This window comes from Bombyx mori, chromosome 8 (genome assembly GCF_030269925.1).
Source record: "Bombyx mori chromosome 8, ASM3026992v2".
NCBI classification, from domain to species: domain Eukaryota; kingdom Metazoa; phylum Arthropoda; class Insecta; order Lepidoptera; family Bombycidae; genus Bombyx; species Bombyx mori.
In genome coordinates this window covers 13,819,623-13,840,966 of record NC_085114.1, presented here as the reverse complement: position 1 = coordinate 13,840,966, position 21,344 = coordinate 13,819,623, and the positions used below count along the sequence as shown (strand labels likewise).

The window sequence follows — 21,344 nt, the reverse complement described above, 5'->3', positions numbered from 1 at the left end:
CGACACTACTGTTTACTATTCTAGTAGAAACAAGTCCCTAATCGCGAAGAAGCTTCAGAGCGCAGCCCTAGCCCTAGGACAGTGGTTCCGAAAATGGCGCATAGACATCAACCCAACGAAAAGTACTGCGGTGCTATTTCAGAGGGGAAGCTCCACACGGATTTCCTCCCGGATTAGGAGGAGTAATCTCACACCCCCGATTACTCTCTTTAGACAACCCATACCCTGGGCTAGGAAGGTCAAGTACCTGGGCGTTACCCTGGATGCATCGATGACATTCCGCCCGCATATAAAATCAGTCCGTGATCGTGCCGCGTTTATTCTCGGTAGACTCTACCCCATGATCTGTAAGCGGAGTAAAATGTCCCTTCGGAACAAGGTGACACTTTACAAAACTTGCATAAGGCCCGTCATGACTTACGCGAGTGTGGTGTTCGCTCACGCGGCCCGCACACACATAGACACCCTCCAATCCCTACAATCCCGCTTTTGCAGGTTAGCTGTCGGGGCTCCGTGGTTCGTGAGGAACGTTGACCTACACGACGACCTGGGCCTCGAATCAATTCGGAAATACATGAAGTCAGCGTCGGAACGATACTTCGATAAGGCTATGCGTCATGATAATCGCCTTATCGTTGCCGCCGCTGACTACTCCCCGAATCCTGATCATGCAGGAGCCAGTCACCGTCGACGCCCTAGACACGTCCTTATGGATCCATCAGATCCAATAACCTTTGCATTAGATGCCTTCAGCTCTAATACTAGGGGCAGGCTTAGGGACCCCGGTAACCGTACTCGTCGAACTCGACAAAGAGGTCGACGTGCAACCTAACCCATGCATCACCCCGCTGAGTTTCTCGCCGGATCTTCTCAGCGGGTCGCGATTCCGATCCGGTAGTAGATTCATTCGCGAAACAATTGCTCTAGAGTTGTTAGGTCTCCTTCGGAGGCGCTCGGGCAGTTGTTAGCAAATCCCACCCCTCTTGGCTGAGCCTTTGCTCGCCCACCTGTCCTGGTGAAACTGGAAAGGCCTTCGGGCCACCAGTAAACTTTCAATCATATAAAAAAAAAAAAGTTTTGGCCTAGAATGGAATCACGCTATATTTCCTCATGTGTTTCGTAAAGTGCAATTGAATGATTCAAAAATTGTGTAATGCTGTTTGAAGAGGGTAAGCTGCTGTTATAAAATACAATTCTGATTTTGACCCTAAATCACAGGGGAGATAGGTGGGGGAATTAACTTTGTAATGTCCCCTTAGACACTAAGCTTCTCACTGGATCTTCACAGGTGGTTATTTACTGGTGGTAGGACCTCTTGTGAGTCCGCGCGGGTAGGTACCACCGCCCTACCTATTTCTGCCGTGAAGCAGTAATGCGTTTCGGTTTGAAGGGTGGGGCAGCCGCTGTATCTATACTTGAGACCTTAGAACTCGTATCTCAAGGCGCACTTACTATTGATTGGGTCTATGGGCTCCAGTAACCACTTAACCCCAGATGGGCTGTGAGCTCATCCACCCATCGAAGCAATAAACAAATAAAAAAAGTATCGCGAATCCGATCCGCTAGTAGATAAAGCGAAACACTGCTCTTGCTAGGGCTAGTGTTAGCAAATTCACTCAGGTTGAGCCCGTCAGCACACTTACCAATCCTAGCGTAGCTAAAATAACCTCTTAGGCTACCAGTGATTAGTTAAGGAAATAAAAGTTTGAAGATGATTGAAGATGTCGGGTCTCTACAGAACCCGGTAGCCAATCCCCGGTAATCACAAACACTGAACACAAATACAGCAACACTAGTTAATTATAAATCATAGGATCGTACATCATAATTACGAATCAAATAACCTAAGAAGAAACTGCATAGTATCTGCTTTCTAACTAACAGCTGGCGTAGTTAATACTTCCTCGTAATAGGGTTATTATTACAGGCATCTTCAGCTGGTTTGCTTAGTTAACTTTCCTTTTTTTTTTTTTTTTTTTTTTTTTTTTTTTTTTTTTTTTTTTTTTTTTATGATTGAAAGTTTACTGGTGGCCCGAAGGCCTTTCCAGTTTCACCAGGACAGGTGGGCGAGCAAAGGCTCAGCCAAGAGGGGTGGGATTTGCTAACAACTGCCCGAGCGCCTCCGAAGGAGACCTAACAACTCAAGAGCAATTGTTTCGCGAATGAATCTACTACCGGATCGGAATCGCGACCCGCTGAGAAGATCCGGCGAGAAACTCAGCGGGCTGATGCATGGGTTAGGTTGCACGTCGACCTCTTTGTCGAGTTCGACGAGTACGGTTACCGGGGTCCCTAAGCCTGCCCCTAGTATTAGAGCTGAAGGCATCTAATGCAAAGGTTATTGGATCTGATGGATCCGTAAGGACGTGTCTAGGGCGTCGACGGTGACTGGCTCCTGCATGATCAGGATTCGGGGAGTAGTCAGCGGCGGCAACGATAAGGCGATTATCATGACGCATAGCCTTATCGAAGTATCGTTCCGACGCTGACTTCATGTATTTCCGAATTGATTCGAGGCCCAGGTCGTCGTGTAGGTCAACGTTCCTCACGAACCACGGAGCCCCGACAGCTAACCTGCAAAAGCGGGATTGTAGAGATTGGAGGGTGTCTATGTGTGTGCGGGCCGCGTGAGCGAACACCACACTCGCGTAAGTCATGACGGGCCTTATGCAAGTTTTGTAAAGTGTCACCTTGTTCCGAAGGGACATTTTACTCCGCTTACAGATCATGGGGTAGAGTCTACCGAGAATAAACGCGGCACGGTCACGGACTGATTTTATATGCGGGCGGAATGTCATCGATGCATCCAGGGTAACGCCCAGGTACTTGACCTTCCTGGCCCAGGGTATGGGTTGTCTAAAGAGAGTAATCGGGGGTGTGAGATTCCTCCTCCTAATCCGGGAGGAAATCCGTGTGGAGCTTCCCCTCTGAAATAGCACCGCAGTACTTTTCGCTGGGTTGATGTCTATGCGCCATTTTCGGAACCACTGTCCTAGGGCTAGGGCTGCGCTCTGAAGCTTCTTCGCGATTAGGGACTTATTTCTACTAGAATAGTAAACAGTCGTGTCGTCGGCGAATAAAGCTAAATGGGTCGGCGGCGACCGGGGAATATCGTTGACGAATAAGCTAAATAGGAGGGGTGAGAGGACAGAGCCTTGCGGGACTCCAGCTGTGAGAGGTCGTGGGGAGGAGCGGGTTCCCTCGACTCGATATCGAAAAGAGCGGTTCGACAAGAAGTCCCGTATGATGAGCACGAGACTATCCGGCACGCCCATGTTGAATAGTTTGAAAATCAAACCATTGTGCCAGACTTTGTCGAACGCTTTTGCGACGTCGAAGAAGAGAGCTCCCGTGTATAACGGTTTTGGTCGATTAAGCCCCACAAGAATGTGCTCCGTGAGGCGGTGCACCTGTTGAACGCATGAGTGATTTGTACGGAATCCGAATTGTTCATCGATAAGAATGCCCTTGGATGAGACGAAGTCTCTGAGGCGTTTGTAGAGCAGACGCTCATACAGTTTGCCTAGAGACATGAGGAGGCTAATCGGGCGGTAGCTCGTCGGATGATTTTTTGGTTTACCGGGTTTATGTATGCCGATAACGTCCGCTTCTTTCCACACCGCGGGAAAGATACAGTTCGTCATAGCGGCATTGAAAATAGATGCCAACATCACGATGAGTTGGACGGGTAGAAGTTTAATAACGCGGTTGGATATACCGTCGGAACCGGGAGCCTTGCGAGGACGTAGGTCTTTGATCAAGTCTTTAACTTCCATCGGGGTGACGGGTGGTAACGCATCAGAGGGTGGCAAGGAGGCTCTGCGTTCTACCTCACTGTCTACTAATTCTACATGAACAGGGTCCACGGATTGAGTGCTGGGCGTGCACTGGGTTTGCAATGTATCGGCCAGCAGCTCTGCTTTTTCGTCATCATCGAACGCCGCGAGTCGGCCTGAGGGGCCTACGAGGGGGGGCATAGTTACTACCGTATCCGATTTGAGAGTACGAGCTAAGCGGTAGTAAGACCTTTGAGAGGGCGCGAGTCCTTCTAAGAAATCAGACCATCTGGCATCTCGGACTTCGGTGATGCGAGACTTTACGTCGCGTTGTAGGGCACGCATTCGAATACGATTTTCCGCGGTAGGATACCTATCGTACGCACGGATCGAGGCGTTCTTAGCTCTAAGGAGTTCCCTAATATCGTCGGGCAATTTGAAGCGGTGAAGGAAGTCCTCCGCTACAACTTGCTTCGATGACCTATCTAATGTCGAGGTGATGTGTGACGTTACGATGTCTATGGCTTCAGCGGTATCCTGAGGAGACGGGATAGAGTCCGGACTAAACGGAAGCGTTGGTGGATCAGATTCAGCCAGGCTGATGCCCAGCGTGTGCCAATCCACCACAGTCCTCGTGACGGGAACGGAATCGGGAGCGCGACCGAGCTTCATAACGACGGGACGGTGGTCTGAATCTAACTCTGAAACTACTTCGATCGAGTGTAAGCGCAGAGTTACGTTTTTTAATAACGCTATGTCGAGTATATCCGGGCGATGCGCGATATTTAGCGGGTAGTGAGTCGGGGTTAGCGGAGCGACGATATCGAAGGCGAGATCATCGACTAACGCGTCAAGCCGCCTGCCATTCGGGGTTGTGGTGTGTGAGTTCCACCTGATGTGTTTACAATTTAGGTCGCCCGCCAGAATGACAGAGCTCCCCATACCGAGCAGCGCCTCGATATCACTGCTTAGAACGATCTTATCCGGTGGAAGATAAACGGACGCGATAACGATCGGCGCGTGTCCCGTCAGTGAGATTCGGCACACTGATGCTTCGATATTAGCGAGCGCGGGAGGATCGAGCGGGACGCAATGCAGGGCTCTTCTATAGTAAATGACGGTACCACCACCACGGGCAGAGAGCCTGTCGTTCCTGACCAGTTAACTTTCCATTAATTATTCCTATTCTGATCTATTAATCTAAGGCATTGTATGCTCAAGGGGAATTGAAGATAGTTGGCTTTAATTGTAAGCTGTTAAGGAAATATTCCTTAGTTTTTTCCTAACCAGTCAGTCGGCTAAGAAGATCCGATAATCCTAAAGCTATTGCTGGGAAAGAAGAAAAAAACTTGTTATCTTCTTCATGAGAGAAATTCATTGCTTGTGGTTTTGTTTATTCGAGTTCTTTGTGTTCGAGGGGTGTTTGTTGAAACTTTGTTCAAGGAAGATTTGTGTTTTGTATCATCAACGAACAATATGTGGCCCGGGTCCTTTCTATACACACACACACATGCACACACACATGCATACACGCACACTCACACGCACACGCATACACATACACAGACACAAACACGGGTGTATTTGAGAAGTTTAGCGACACAACAAGGCTTCTTACCGTTTCACTATATCTATGCTAATAATCTATTATAAATTCCAAAGTTACTATGTTTATGTTTCTGTTAGTACTTAAATCATGCAAATATGCTTCAAATTATTTTGAATTTATTTGCATGAAATTATGCACAAAAGATAAAGTGGGATAAATACATACACTCCAGTAATAGCTAAAAGATATTTTTATCACGGTAAATGATAGTATATACATCTTTGTTATAGTGTTTATAAACACTATTGGGCTTGCTGGTTCTTAAATTTACATATGGACGGGAACAAAATAGTTTGTGGAGCAGCGAGTGAAATAAAGCAACTTTTTGTCCCGGGAAAATGCAACGTATTTTATTCCTTCCGAATGCCCCATGTCACACAACGGCCTGTGCGAGCACAGAGCGATGCAGTAAGTAGTTGTTTATCTATACTAATATTATAAAGCTGAAGAGTTTGTTTGTTTGAACGCGCTAATCTCAGGAACTGCTGGTTCGATTTGAAAAATTCTTTCAGTTTTAGATAGTCAATTTATTGAGGAAGGCTATAGGCTATATAACATCACGCTTAGATAAGAGCACAAATAAATAATGTTTTAAAATCGGGGTTTAAACAGCTCCTTAGCATTCTATAATTCAAAAATACTAGAGGACCCGCAGTAGTCGAAATTCGACTATAATTAATTGGAATTGTAAGTTTGTACACTATTATGATTGTACTTTATACTTCTATAATCACAAATTTCGCCAAGACGTAAAAAATATTAACAAAGACAAACAATATTTAATCTCAATTTGACAACAGACGTCAAGAACAAAAGTTTGACAATAAATAGTTGCATGCGTGTGTGCCTCAAATACATGGTATGTAGTGTGTGTAATGTTTTATTTATTGATTTAATGTATCTTTCATGCATTATTTAAAAAAAATATTAGCATTGTGCACTTCTTCTCTATATTCTCTATAAGTGTGGAAAATTTCATACTCCTCCGTCCGCGCAATTTTCCTAAAAAGGGATACAAAGTTTTTGCTTCACGTATTAATATGTAGATTTTCTTTCTACGTAAATGAATAGCGTTATGCCAAAGTAAGAAAAGTAAGTAACGGCCGTCTGGTGTAGTGGTAAGTGACATGGTCACTACACAAGAGGGTCGTGGGTTCGAATCCCGCCAAGGGAAAGTATTTGTATGATAAATATAAATGTCTTTGCCAGGGTTATGGATGTATATTAAATATATGTATGTGTATAATAAAAATATTACATTTATTTCCGTTATCTGGTACCTGTAAGACAAGTTCTTTACGAACTTATCCCGGACCGGTTAACGTGGCGTGATTGTTATTTAAAAAAAAAAACTATTACGCGTAGATGGAGTCGCGGGCAAAAGTTAGTTAATGATAAGTCTGGATTTTACTAACTTACTTTAATACACACAATCACGTACAAATGTTCTATGCTATACAACGTGTTACAAAATACCCCGTAAAAAATATAATTAATTATCGAAGACAAACATTTTGCCAACCCTAGTAAGCTGTAATGTCAAGGAACTAGATTATTTAACGGAAAAGCCTACGTATCTATCTTACAATTGTCTACTTTAATAGTTTTTCATAAATTTTTGCTACCTCAATACAAGGATGTCAATATGTTAAAATTTTTGTCATTCCGTGAATTAAGTAGAAATATAGGTACATTCTGCGTAGGTTAGTTACTCTTTAATTTTACTGAAATAGGGTTTGTACATCAGTGAAAATACTTATTTTTTGGGGTAATCTGTACAGCGTTATTACTATTCTTAAAATTGTGAATGGACTCTTTATAAGGCCCCATTTAACCTCCTTCGACTTTACGGGTAGTTTTGTAACAACCTGTATATGTTATTGTTATACTGTTATATGGTAATGTTGTAATTAATAAATGTTAATGTTAAATGTTAGGGTCACGAGGCTGAACCCGACTCCCGCGGAACGAGGTTGTTGTAAGACTGTTGTTACAGTTTAACTTCAACTTTAAATAAGCGTGCAGTGTGCGTTATGGCTTGCTAAGATGTTCGGTCGTATTACACCGAACATCCTGTATCCTTTTGAAGTCATCGTGGCTTAAGGGATAATACTTCCGGTGCATTCGTGTTGAGCGATGCACCGGTATTCGAATCCCAGGCGGGTACCAATTTTTCTAATGAAATACGTACTCAACAAATGTTCACGATTGACATTCACGGTGAAGGAATAACATCGTGTAATAAAAATCAAACCCGCAAAATTATAATTTGCGTAATTACTGGTGGGTGGACCTCTTGTGAGTCCGCGCGGGTAGGTACCACCGCCCTGCCTATTTCTGCCGTGAAACAGTAATGCGTTTCGGTTTGAAGGGTGGGGCAGCCGCTGTAACTATACTTGAGACCTTAGAACTTATATCTCAAGGTGGGTGGCACATTTACGTTGTAGATATCTATGGGCTCCTGTAACCACTAAACATCAGGTGGGCTGTGAGCTCGTCCACCCATCTCAGCAATAAAAAAAAAACATAGAAATTAACAGAGGCAAGCGGAAAGCACGATGATGTGAGATGTCGGATTGGTGTTCGTCAGCGCTACAACCACTTGTTCCTTTGGTCGATGGGCTATCCGAAGCACCTCTAGACGCTGCCGAACTGTAGCCCTAACTAACCCAGTGGAATGCCCACAAGTCCCAAGGTGGTATTTTAATTTCGTGAATCCATTGAATGAATCTAAATCAGTAGACACGCGTAGAATCAAAATTAATCTTCATAAATCTTTAAATTAATTAATTAATAAATGAGATTTATATATTCATTACAATTCGAAGAAAATTTGAACAGTTGTTATTAAAGAAAACTTGAAGTGCATATTGAATTTTAAACGACTGTCCTTAAACGGAGTGAGTTTCTTCAGCCACCATTTTTAAATGTCTCACTAGATTTGAATGTGACATTCGCAACATATTTAAGAAAAACAAAAAAACAATATGGCCGCAGTGTGGGTCCATATTCAAAAGGGATTTTTTTCTCGATAGGTAATCAGTATTATCTTAAATTATTTAAATTACTATGTATGTTATACAAAAACTTGAATATATTTAAAAAAAATTTTGTTTGACTCATATAATTGTTCATTTTATTTATTTATTTTTTTATTTGATTACACGTCAAGTCACGTCGGTTTAGATAATCTAGAATACCAGGTTTTTCATGTTGTGTCCAGACACCACCTTAAAACAGGCTAAAGGTCAGAGCTCATTAGAGCTACCCGGCACTCACTCCGCACCGCCTCGCCTTGTGCGGTTAGTATTCTTATATGGACTTGTATGGGTATGCGCTCACTACACCAAATCCGTAGCATCACCGGATTGCCTCGGTAGTAAGCCACCACGCGCGGACAGCGGTGGACCACTCGGCTACAACTTGCTCGTTCGCATGCTTGCCTTACGGCAGGGATTCCCAGACTTATTTTGTCTACTGCCCACCTTGAGAATAAATTATTTTTTAGCGCCCCTATATTTTCACTTATTTTAAAACCACTATAGCGAGAGCTCAGTCGGTATCTAAGAGTCTTCCTAGATCAAATCAAAAATCGCCTCCCAAACCTCTATACAACGCCCCCTTTTTTCCTGGGTCTCTTACGCCCTTTTAGGTCTGCGGGGCCAGAAGGGGGCGTTATCGCCCACTTTGGGAAAGGCTGCTTTACGGTGATTGCGGATCGCCAACGCTGTCCACGAATGATTGACGCTAGGACGATACGTGCCAGTAGTTAACTCGAAAATTCGTTGAACAAGCCACGTCCACTCGTTAACCACGCGGCGGTCACTCGTGGACCGCCTGTCGACCACGAGTGGACACCGCGCGACGTAGCGGTGCGGAGTGGGTGCCGGGTGGCTCTAATGAGCGGTGACCTTTAGAATTCCTTAGCACAACTGAATACGCGCGGACGAGAACTCTCAACATATAAAGAATCTAGTTTATTTGGTTCTTCGTTGAGGTAACTCTTTTGTGTATATTCTTTATCATTATAAAATATGGATGTTAGATACCACGGAATACGTTTTCTCTGCTTATGAACTGGTGTTGTTAAAACATATTTTAGAAATTTTTGAGCGAGGACTGTTCTTCGGAATATTATCGAATTTGTTTGCGTCATCAACTCTTAAGGAATCTTTGACCCGGATAAAAGTAATCGTGATTTATCGAGATATATTATCAAGCTGTGTTTATGTCACTCGCTGAAGTCCGAGCGTTTGTTTGAATAAGGTTTCCTAAGTAGCGTAGGGGAAATGCAAGTAGAAAAGGATTGGGACATAGAAACGTGAAAGAGATCTTTTTCCTCTGACCCTACGCTCTTAGATTCTCTTAGAGCGGGTCGACCGTTGCCTCATTGATGAGCAATGATGCACCATTTCGATATTCCGCGGGCCGAATTGGCAAAATCAATTGCTTAGAACCGCGTATACTTCCTCCCGTTATCGTTACAAAGTTGTATTTTTTTTTTGCTTACATGGGTGGACGGGTTCACAGCCCACCTGGTGTTAAGTGGTTACTAGAGCCCATAGACGTCTACAACGTAAATAACACCACCCACCTTGAGGTATAAGTTCTAAGGTCTCAGTATAGTTACAACGGCTGGCCCACCCTTCAAACCGAAACGCATTACTGCTTCACGGCAGAAATAGGCAGGGTGGTGGTTGGTACGTAACCATGCGGACTCATAAGAGGTCCTACCACCATTAAATACGCAAATTATAATTTTGCGGGTTTGATTTTTATTACACGATGTTATTCCTTCACCGTGGAAGTCAATCGTGAACATTTGTTAAGTACGTATTTCATTAGAAAAATTGGTACCCGCCTGCGGGATCCGAACACCGGTGCATCGCTAGATACGAATGCACCAGACGTCTTATCCTTTGGGCCACGACAACTTAAAATTCGTATTTCAGACGATTGTATTACGAGCAACTGGACAAGCAGTAGGTCGGGCCGGACTCCCACTTACCTAACTTACGAGACAATAACTAGCTATCTCTCAGCGACCTGATTTATCCTTCAATAAATTTCACAAACACAATACCCATGATCTGTTTTGTCTCCACTCTAATCTGTTTGTCATTTGGCTCGATCGAGTTTTGGATTTTGCATTCAATTCACCTTCAACCTATACCGAAAAAGTAGTTGACAGAAAAGAACTTATATGTGCTTAAAATTAGTCCCAATCCACTCAGTCGATCCCTTATTTGGAGGTAACTGACGAATGAGATAAGATAGTTAGTCACTATCTATTTGTGGTCGCTTCACTGAATAAATGTCACATGCGTAAAATAGTGTGATAATATTATAGAAGCTTCTAGATTTCCTTTTCGATCAGAATTATATCGTTATAGTAAATGTTTTTATACGCGACAGTATACATTAACAATTGAAACTGATTATTTATTTCGATATTAATTATTAATTCTTGTTTTTATACCGTTTTTGGTCACGTATGGCGCTATTGAGCGACTTGTGGTCCAGGGAAAGGTTGAGGGTACCGGGTAACGAGGAAGAATGCCTATAAGGTCGACTAACCACATAATGTTCCATGGGGAATGCTCTGAGGAATTATTCGAGATGATCTCCTCATCTCCTTTTTATTATCGCACCTCCCGCCATAGGAGCAGAGTTCATCCATATTATCTGGAACTGCTGCGTTCATCGACAGTGCGTTTCCAAAGATCATTTTTGCCACGTACCATCCGGCTTTAGAAATAACTCCCCTTCACGGTGTTTCCCGAGCGCTATGACATGTCCTTCTTCAAACCAGACTTGCGGAGAGTACTTAATGGTAGGCAGCGGCTTGGCTCTGCCCCTGGCATTGCTGACGTCCGTGAGTGACGGTAACCACTTACCATCAGGCCGTATGCTCTTCTGCCTACAAAGGCAATAACAAAAAATGCGGCAGTAAATGGCTCATCATCATTACACGAATGCACGACGAGGGCGGTCGTCAGAGAGGAGTGGCGGAGTGTTGTGAAGGTACCAACGCCTGAACTGATGACTACTACCACTCTGTCAAGATCGATACCGACTAAGAAAAAGATTTGTTTCACAGCACTGGTGGTAGGACCTCTTGCGAGTCTGCGCGGGTAGGTACCACCACCCTACCTATTTCTACCATGAAGTAGTAATGCGTTTCGGTTTGAAGGGCGGGGCAGCCGTTGTAACTATACTGAGATCTTAGAACTTATATCTTAGGGTGGGTGGCGCATTTGCGTTGTAGGTATCTATGGGCTCCAGTAACCACTTAACACCAGGTCGGCTGTGAGCTCGTCCACCCAACTAAGCAATAAATAAAAATAAACACTAGTATTCTCGGTATGGAGCAAGGAATTTTGTCTCTTTCAAAGAAACTTCCGATTTGTTTGTGGATCGAAATAGAGACGCGTCACGTCCGCAACTATTACCTACTTCATTGTTTGATGTTTATGGTTTTCTGAACTGCTCTAAGATTCTGATTTCTAAGATTCTTTCACTTAAATATTTATAGACTAGTTCCAGGCCTTTCTCTGAGATCGAAAATAAAAATTTCGAAAGTAATACGATCAAACCCGAATTCATTATTCGTAAATATAGTTTTATTAGTATTGCGTAATCAGATGATTTAGCTCACATAGAGCCCATAAGTATATATTACAATATATGTCTCAATTGTATAATTGTTATGCATCTTAAAATTCTTGAGGGTATGATTTTTAAAACACGATGTCGTTCCTTCACCGTGGAAGTTATTCAAGATGTATAAAGTACGTATTTTATTAAAAAATTGAACACTGGCTTAGTCCCATTGTTCGATAAGAATGCACCGGGCGTCTTCACTTTAGGCCAAGACGACTTCTAGAAGATGATTCGGAAACTAACTACCAGTAATTAAAAGATGAACTTATTATTTTAAAAAAACACAATATTATTCGCCTCTTAGGCCGTATTAGTTGAACGTATATTAATTATTTCAGCGAGTTTTGGGAGAATTATTCATGAAGGCTGGGCCCGATCAGCTGAGACTTCGAAAGTCGCTCAATGAGCGACATTTTGATCGTATTTTTCATTCATGTCAACAAAAATATTAATTCCCTTCTAACATAAAAATACTGGATGTGACATTGGTGAATGTGAAAACAAACAAATATATCAAACAGAAAAAGTGTTTACGTAACAGGAAGGAATTATTCGTTGTGTTTTGGAAATGGTAACCGACACTCAAAACAAGGTGTTCCGGGAATTGAATATTATGTGTACAAATGTAATATACATGTTTTCTTTACAAATTGTACAATTCTTGGCGTATCGAATGTAGTTCTAATAGTAAATTTGTGTTTGTGGAGTTGTGTATTGGTAATTAATTTATAGTTTTTTTGGGTGAAAGCTTGTGTTACATTACAAGAAAACTCAAGAAATACGTGTCATGTCGTGTCGTGTGACATTTCAGATAGAGATTCTGACGGAAAATTGATTGTACTTTATTTGAATTACGCGTAAGAAGTTAAAGAAACCGTGATCCATACATTCATTCAGTTTTATTTTCTTTTTGGTAGGTAAAGATTTATTATGTTATCGCAGGCACAAGACCTTGTGTGCGGGATGACGCCTAATGGCTTGTTGTCCTTGTTCTCGAGTGACGCGTCTATGTCATGATTCAAATTCTTCTGCAAGTACCAATTTTCATATAAATACTTGCTTTAATACGTTGACACGAACGACTTTAATTATTACAGACTAGCTGACCCGGCAGACTTCGTAGTGCCTCAATCGATAAATAAAAGACCTAATCTTTTGTATAAAATAAACTTAAAACAAACAAAAGGAATCCTTATCCGACGGGGGACACGTCAAAGGAAAAACAAAATTGTTATTTTTATTTAATTCCGAGCATTTTCATATTTATCTACCTTTTAAACTTTCTCTGGACTTCCACAAATAATATAATTCAAGACCAAAATTACCCAAATCGGTCTTTCTAGGAGTTTTGTGAGCCACATTGGCAGGTATCACAGCCATGTTTGTTTTTTCTGCAAAGCACTTGTGGTTATGTTGTATACAATTGAGATTCGACTCGTTGTTTACAGCAAAAAAAACAATATATATATTTTTAACTAATATAAATAAACAATGGCGGTGAATTGGTTTGAAACCAAACAAAAAGAAATGATTTCAGATTGTTAAGGTGGTGTTATCACATAAGTACAAAGGTATTTTATGTGGCGTATTTTTTGATAAATTTGAATGTTATAACGAAAATTTGTACCAAAATAAACTTTGTAAGCGTTTTTATGTTTACTAAAGTAATTGAAATTATCTTTGTATGGAGAATAGTGTGATGTTTTCATAAAAAAAAAAAATGTATTTGGTTCTCGGTATAAACTTTTACTGGTGGTAGGTACCACCACCCTGCCTATTTCTGCCGTGAAGCAGTAATGCGTTTCGGTTTGAAGGGTGGGGCAGCCGTTGTAACTATACTGAGATCTTAGAACTTATATCTCAAGGTGGGTGGCGCATTTACGTTGTAGATGTCCATGGGCTCCAGTAACCACTTAACACCAGGTGGGCTGTGAGCTCGTCCACCCATCTAAGCCATAAAAAAAAAAACATGAATCGCGAATTCCGAAAAAATATTGACTGTTTATTTGTTTATTTTGACGAAACAAGTTAGGCACAGACTTCAATTTCAAACTGCTTCGAATGAATAATTAAATATTTATCTGTGTTCAAACAATTGATTTTCTTTTGTAGCATCAAGAAAATGCTCTGACATACTTTAGAAGCGGGAATATATTTGATTTATTCAGGCTTGGCTCCATCACTGTGAGTTATTAGGTACGTGTGATGAAAATATTTAACTTTTAATATAAAACTTTATTAAATGTTTAATATAAATCGATAAGATGTCCTTGATTTAGTATTTGTTATTCGTTACTATTTTGGGGTTGACAACAAATTTTCAAAGTTAAAGTCTATTGGTGACAGCAAAACAAGGCAAAGAAGTCTGGTCATAAATTAATAGTTATTTTTGGTAAGTAGGAATGTATTATGTTTCTTACTGGTGGTAGGACTTCTTGTGAGTCCGCACGGGTAGGTACCACCACCCCGCCTATTTCTGCCGTGAAGCAGAAATGCGTTTCGGCTTGAACGGTGGGGTAGCCGTTGTAACTATACTGAGACCTTAGAACTTATATCTCACGGTGAGTGGCGCATTTACGTTGTAGATGTCTATGGGCTCCAGTAACCATTTACCACCAGATGGGCTGTAAGATCGTCCACGCATCAAAGCAATAAAAAAAAACATGTCTCTTACTTATGGCATGACTATAATGCTATATGCTATACAGCAAAATATATTACCGCCCCTGAGAGAATATTCTGTGCCTCGGTAAATCTAGTTGTCGCTGTGTTTGGTCCTCGATAAAAACATGTCAGAGCTAGTGACAATAGATCCATGTAAGTCGTAGTGACTGATGGGTTTACATTCTCATTGTTATTTTTAAAAAAAAGTGGAGTTTTGGAGCCAAAAAAATTATAGTTATGTATATGTAATGATAATTATTACATACACATACAAAACGTGTGAACCGGATATCTGTTGAATTGGAAACTGGTAATGCGTTGGTAAAGAGCGGTTCGTTTGTACACAATATCCGGTTACTTATCATTATCCTGCCCTTCTCCCAGTCATCTGGGGTCGGCGCAACATGTTTCCTCCTTCCATACTCTTCTATCATATACCATTTCTTCGCTCACTCCCCTCCTACCCATATCGTCTTTCACACAATCCATCCATTTCTTCTTAGGTCTACCTCTTCCTCTATATCCTTCCACATTCATAGTTAACACTCTCTTAACAACCTCATTTTCATGTCGTCTCATCACATGTCCATACCATCCCAAACGTCCCATATTCGGTTACTTATATTATCCAAAATTTATGACGTATGCAGAGTACATTTGGTCCTTGGAAAAATTCGTCTGCAAATTAATAGAGAAAATAACATTTAAAATTATTTAGCATGGTTCCACTCTACTCCATTTTTATTCTAGACAGGGAAAAATAATTAAAAAAAACAAGACAATAACATACGTCCAAAGTACTTTGTTCGTCATTGTGTCTTCATGAAGCTTATGAGAGTTCGAAGTATAATAAAGTTGTACAACAAAAGAATAGGTGTCAATATCAATCACGTATTTATAGTCTCCTACATAGAGCCTCAATTTCTGATAATTAATCTTACATCGAGAAAGATTAATGTTCAAATTACAAAGATAGAACTGCGGATATACGACCTTATCACTCCGCGTTAAGAATTATGATTATGCTTACGGACGCTTGTCCTTTTGAAATATCGACAGTGGAATTTTCAATAAAACATCTTTCCGCGCCTTCAATAACAGCTGCCAGCTGCCATTTTTTGTGACGTATTTGCCATTATGCCGTTTGTTTACATTGTGACGTAAAAAATTTTGTTATTTGAAATGCAAATAGAGCAATTTATGGAGTTTGTGGTTCAACAACATCTTTGTTCGGAGCTCACGCATGGTAACTGTCTGAGTACGTAGACAACATAATATGAATAACGCTATCGACTTTGGCAGGTGATGTGGAAGACTTAATAACAGAACAGTGATTTTAGTGAGAGTTTTTTAACTGGTGGCAGGACCTCTTGTGAGTCCGCGCGGGTAGGTACCACCGCCCCGCCTATTTCTGTCATGAAGTAGTAATGCGTTTCGGTTTGAAGGGTGGGGCAGCCGTTGTAACTATACTGAGACCTCAGACTTATATCTCAAGGTGGGTGGCGCATTTACGTTGTAGATGTCTATGGGCTCCAGTAACCGCTTAGCACCAGGTGGGCTGTGAGCTCGCCACCCATCTAAGCAATAATAAAAAAAAAAGAGTTTTTTAACGTTTTCGATAGCGTAAAAGTTAACTCAACTTAGTATTTAGTTGGAACAGCGCCCCTGGCGGCAAACGTAGGCAAACGTGCAAACTCCATACAAATCTGAGTTAACTTTTACGCTATCGAGAACGTTAAAAAACTCGCACTAAGCATACATGAAGTGAATCCGCTTAGCAGCTATAGAACGCGAGCATTGTTTAAAATACTCGAAGTTATTCTTTCGTCGTGGGAGTCGAGAACACATGTTAATGTCTATTTTTGTACAATAATATGTTTATGATATGCTTCAAACGTGTACCGAATTGACAAGCAAAATGAGAGTTATTCTAACCGAAAATACCGGCACGAAGATCATTAGTTTGTTTCCTGTATACGCAAATAGAATAAATACCTCTTACCTACACACTTCCGGCGTATACATAGGCCTCGGTAAATACTCTGTGAACTCATTGACACATATATGGTAAAAAATCAATAACATATCTTTTGCAAGTTTATCTTCTTTAGGCAGACGTCATTTTAGAACACGTTGTCACATTAGACTAAATAATAGATACATTTAAAAAAAAATAGGCTTAGAAAGCCGAACTTTCTTTTAAGTCAAAGTAATCTCAATCTAATCTAAAGCTATTATTATAATTATTATAATTTTATTTTTAATGCCTAGGTGGGTGGATGAGCTTACGACCCACCTGATGTTAAGTGGTTGCGGGCGTCTTGAGATATAAGTTCTAAGGTCTCAGTATAGTTACAACGGCTGCCCCGCCCCATCCTTCAAATGTATGTAATGAAGAGACTGAACAGATTATAAGCGTATGTTGCGAAGTTTGTGCCGCCAGCCGGAGAGGTTGTAAGTAATTCTATCTATCTATTATTAATCTGTGCTCGTTCATAGAATCTCACGATCGCTTAAACAAAAATGAGATATATATTTGGAGACAAGGGGGCAAACCTTAGTAATTTTTCCCCCGCAATTTGTATCATTGGAAAATTGAGCTCACCTGGCCACGACGCATGGTTCTGCTACTCCATTATACCAATTAAGGAATGAGTTTACAAAACAAATTACTTTATTGTACAATAACGCTGTCGTGTCCAATTGGTAGATGTAACCTTTTATTTTTTCGATTAGCATGAATTTATTGTGCCGTTCCCAATTTCATAATTCCTCCGGTTATCGGTCTCGTCGAACCTTTCGCTTGCGATGAAGGGCTCGGCGAGTAAATTAAACCACAGACACGGCCCAACTGAGTTTCTCGCCGGATCTTCTCAGTGGGTCGAGTTTCCGATCCGGTGGTAGATTCTGCGAAGTACGGCTCTTGCTAGGGTTCGTATTAGCAACGTCGTCAGGTTTGAGCTCCGTGAGCTCACCTACTAGTTCGGTGAATCCAGAATAGCCCCTCGAGGTTACCAGGTTAGGACAAAAAACATTTTTCCTGGCAACTACTGCGACTTCTATGGAAATTTTGTATTACTTGCTTAATGGTTTGCAATGCTATTCTTATTTATTATATATTACTTATTAACACCAAATACTCACTTTATATTTTTCATTAATAGTAGAGTTTTTTCTTTTTATTACTTTTAAAATAATAGAAAGTAAGTTTTAATTATTATTTTCGTAGTTAATGTTTAATCAGACGCGATTCATAGGATTTAAATAAAAAATGGACGCGAAGCAGCGTTCTTCAGGATTTAAAATAATAATAATGTGGGTAGTATAAAATAAATGTTGGCGATTGTATAATGAACCGCGTTACTTTACCCGGCCACGGGTCGAAAAGTACAATCAGAAAACGTTCATAAATTATGTGCTGGAAGTAAACTACCTTGTTGGGTTAGACAGATGAGGAAGGCTCGGTAGAATTATCGCTTCAATATAAGAAATGTTGTAATTACAACTACATTGTATTTTTCGATTGCTATTTTCTTTCTGTTGATAAATGGTTACGGCACTGCGAACGTATTCAAATTAAGGACGATTCAGATAAAAAACAATTTATTGTATTAAATGAGCTCAGTGCGCTTAGAGCGAGTTTTTTAACTTTTCGATCGCGTAAAAGTTAACTCATATTTGTATGGAGTTGAAACAGCGCCCCTAGCGGCGAACGTAGGTAAACGTTTCAACTCCATACAAATTTGAGTTAAGTTTTACGCTATCGAGAACATTAAAAAAATTGCACTAAGGACATAGGGCTGAGCTGGTTAAGTTATTACCGAAGCCCGGGGATTTAACAACGTGAATGTTGCTACCTACCTTGAAATATGTCGATATCTCAATTTTATTCTTGAAAGCTTGACTGCATCGCGGTATTAATAGTCTGGATGGTGTGTCTACTCGTGCGGGCTCACTGCAAGGAAAGTTGGAGGTTTGCGAAGTCGCATGCTGTATGGGCATTCTGATTTTACTGGTGGTAGGACCTCTTGTGAATTCACGCGGGTAGGTACCACCACCCTGCCTATTTCTGCCGTGAAGCAGTAATGCGTTTCGATTTGAAGGGTAGGGCAGCCGTTGTAACTATACTTGAGACCTTAGAACTTATATCTCAAGGTGGGTGGCGCATATACGTTTTAGATATCTATGGGCTCCGGTAACCACTTAACAACAGGTGGGCTGTGAGCTCGTCCACCCATCTAAGCAATAAATAAATAAAAAAAGATTAATAGCTGGAGAAACAATCCTCTGGCTATCCTTTGATGCGAGAGACACAACCATACTTACCTAAAGTTTCATAGAAATATTAACAAGTGCTCTTATTTTCAGGGCCACTCCAAATAATTTGAGGATCGAGACGTGCTCCCACTGCACCACGCCCTCGGAGAGACACGCTCCTGAAGTGGTCTCAGTCAAGGTCGGCTGCCTCCACATCAATCCAGCTACAGAGTAAGAATTCTTAATATTAGAATGTTTTTTATTAGATTCTGAATCTCTGCGGTCAAGTGGTTAGTGATCCTGGCTGCCGGACTACTATACCACGACGTGTAGGTTCGATTCCTATTTGGATATTTGGTATAAATATTTAAATTGTACTTGTTCTTATCTCGTTTGTCTTTTACCGACAGAGTTGGATGTAAAAAGTTATGCAGTGTTAAATTAAAATTAACATGGTTAAAATAAATTATTTTAAATCCCTATGTTAATTGTTTATGGATATTAGGGCAATTAAAAATAATGTTGTGTATTAAATTAACGCCAAATTTTGGTACACTAAATCGAAGTGTAGTTAAACTAGAAATAGATAAGTAGACTTTTTACTACATTGACACAAGATAGGGTGTGAAAATTTAATATTATATTTTTATGCAATACCTAATGTTACGTGATAAAGGCTATAATTATATTTGAATAACACCTTGATTTAACTGAGTAGTATAATTAATGGACAATATACTTAGTCTGGCCATAAATACTGTTACAATTAAAAATAAAAATAAAAACTATTGCAAATAACATTTATTACTTTTACAGTGTGTTAGTTTAATACATAAATATAAAACAATTTAAAGTATAAAAAGCTTATTCGAAGTGGTCTCCATTGGTTGCAATACAGTCCTTTAAACGTTGATGCCAGTTATCAATAGAAGCACGCACTCTTTCCATGGGAAAATTTTTCACTACCAATCGTACGGATTGTTTTAGGGACTCCAAATTATCATGGCGTTTAGAGCAAGCCGTACTCTCTAAAACTGACCATAAATCATAATCCAGTGGATTAAGTACGGGACTAGACGACGGGACCAGTCTTCAGCTCTGATGAAGTCCGAAACGTTCGTTTCCAACCAAGACTGCGTAGACCGAGCTTTATGACCTGGCGCCGAGTCTTGCTGGAAGGACCATTCTTGATTATTGAACATGGTGTTGTTAAGGGGCTTCACTACCTTCACAAGATTGGTATCTTGATACACTTGTGCCGATGTTTTGATACCTTTTTCACAAAAATATGGCTCAGTCACTCCTTCATAGCTAATACCTAATACCACACCAAACCATCACTGAAGTCGGATAGTGCCCACGTTGCACTCTGTCGACTAATTGGGAAGCTTCCTTAGAGCTTTGAGCATAAATACGTTCATTTTGTTTGTTAAAATGTTGCTCAATTGTAAAAAAATTCTCTTCCGTAAACAAAATTTTTCTATGACCTCCCTTTGCGTACCGCTTCAGTAGTTGTTTCGATTTTACCACCCTATTCTCTTTTAAATTATCAGTTAAGAAATGACCAGTATGTTTCTTATAGGCTGCAAGTCTTAAGTCATCTTTTAAAATACGCGACATGGTTCTAGGTGCTATCTTCATCTCCCGAGATAAAATCTTTTGCTTTCGGACAGGATTTCTTCGAATTATTTCCCTTACTGCTTTGACCACCTTTTTCGTACGAACACTACGTGGACGGACATATCTTTTTCTGTCACAAACAGAGGATGTCTCATTACACCTATGAATAGCCCAGAATATTTTACCAATACCAAGCGCATGGAGAGTTTTAAAAATTGCATTTGGCTCCATACCTACTTTCGGCTGTCCAATTTCAAAACCTAGTATCTGACAAATTTAAAAAAAAGTGTGTTTTTGCATTTTTCGACCTTATAAACCATTCTTCACACACTAGGATAGCAAAAACCCCCAAAAATTTGTAAAAAACGAAGTTGCACAAAGTCGGACACCTAATATCTACAGTAAACGTTTTCAAAAAGCAAAAATTACAAGATTAGAATTGTTTGCGCATGGCGTCGCCACACCATACTCATTACTACTGGCACTGAGTTTCTCGCCGGGTCTTCTCAGTGGGTCGCGATTCCGATTCGATGGCAGATTCTGAAAATCACTGCTCTTGCTAGGGCTAGTGTTAGCAAATCCTCTCAGGTTGAGCCCGTAAGGTCACCTACCAGTCCAGGCGTAGCTGAAATAGCCTCTTAGGCTACCAGCGAATAAGTAGGAGAAAAAAAACTACATATAGACTACCATATACTATATATGAGTCGTCTATTATCAAAGGTGGCAATCTGTGCATTTGGACAAAAAAATGTTAT

The 21,344-nt window shown here is 40.7% G+C and overlaps 1 protein-coding gene across 1 annotated transcript in view; it reads left to right on the top strand.

Moving 5' to 3' along the window:
• The window catches only part of LOC101742292 (receptor-type guanylate cyclase gcy-1), an 89,970-nt gene that overhangs the window by 9,326 nt on the left and 59,300 nt on the right, over positions 1-21,344 (top strand). The window contains exon 2 of the mRNA XM_012697947.4: positions 19,081-19,200. Within this exon, the coding sequence (XP_012553401.2) occupies positions 19,081-19,200 (120 nt within the window). The remainder of the gene's footprint in view (positions 1-19,080; positions 19,201-21,344) is intronic.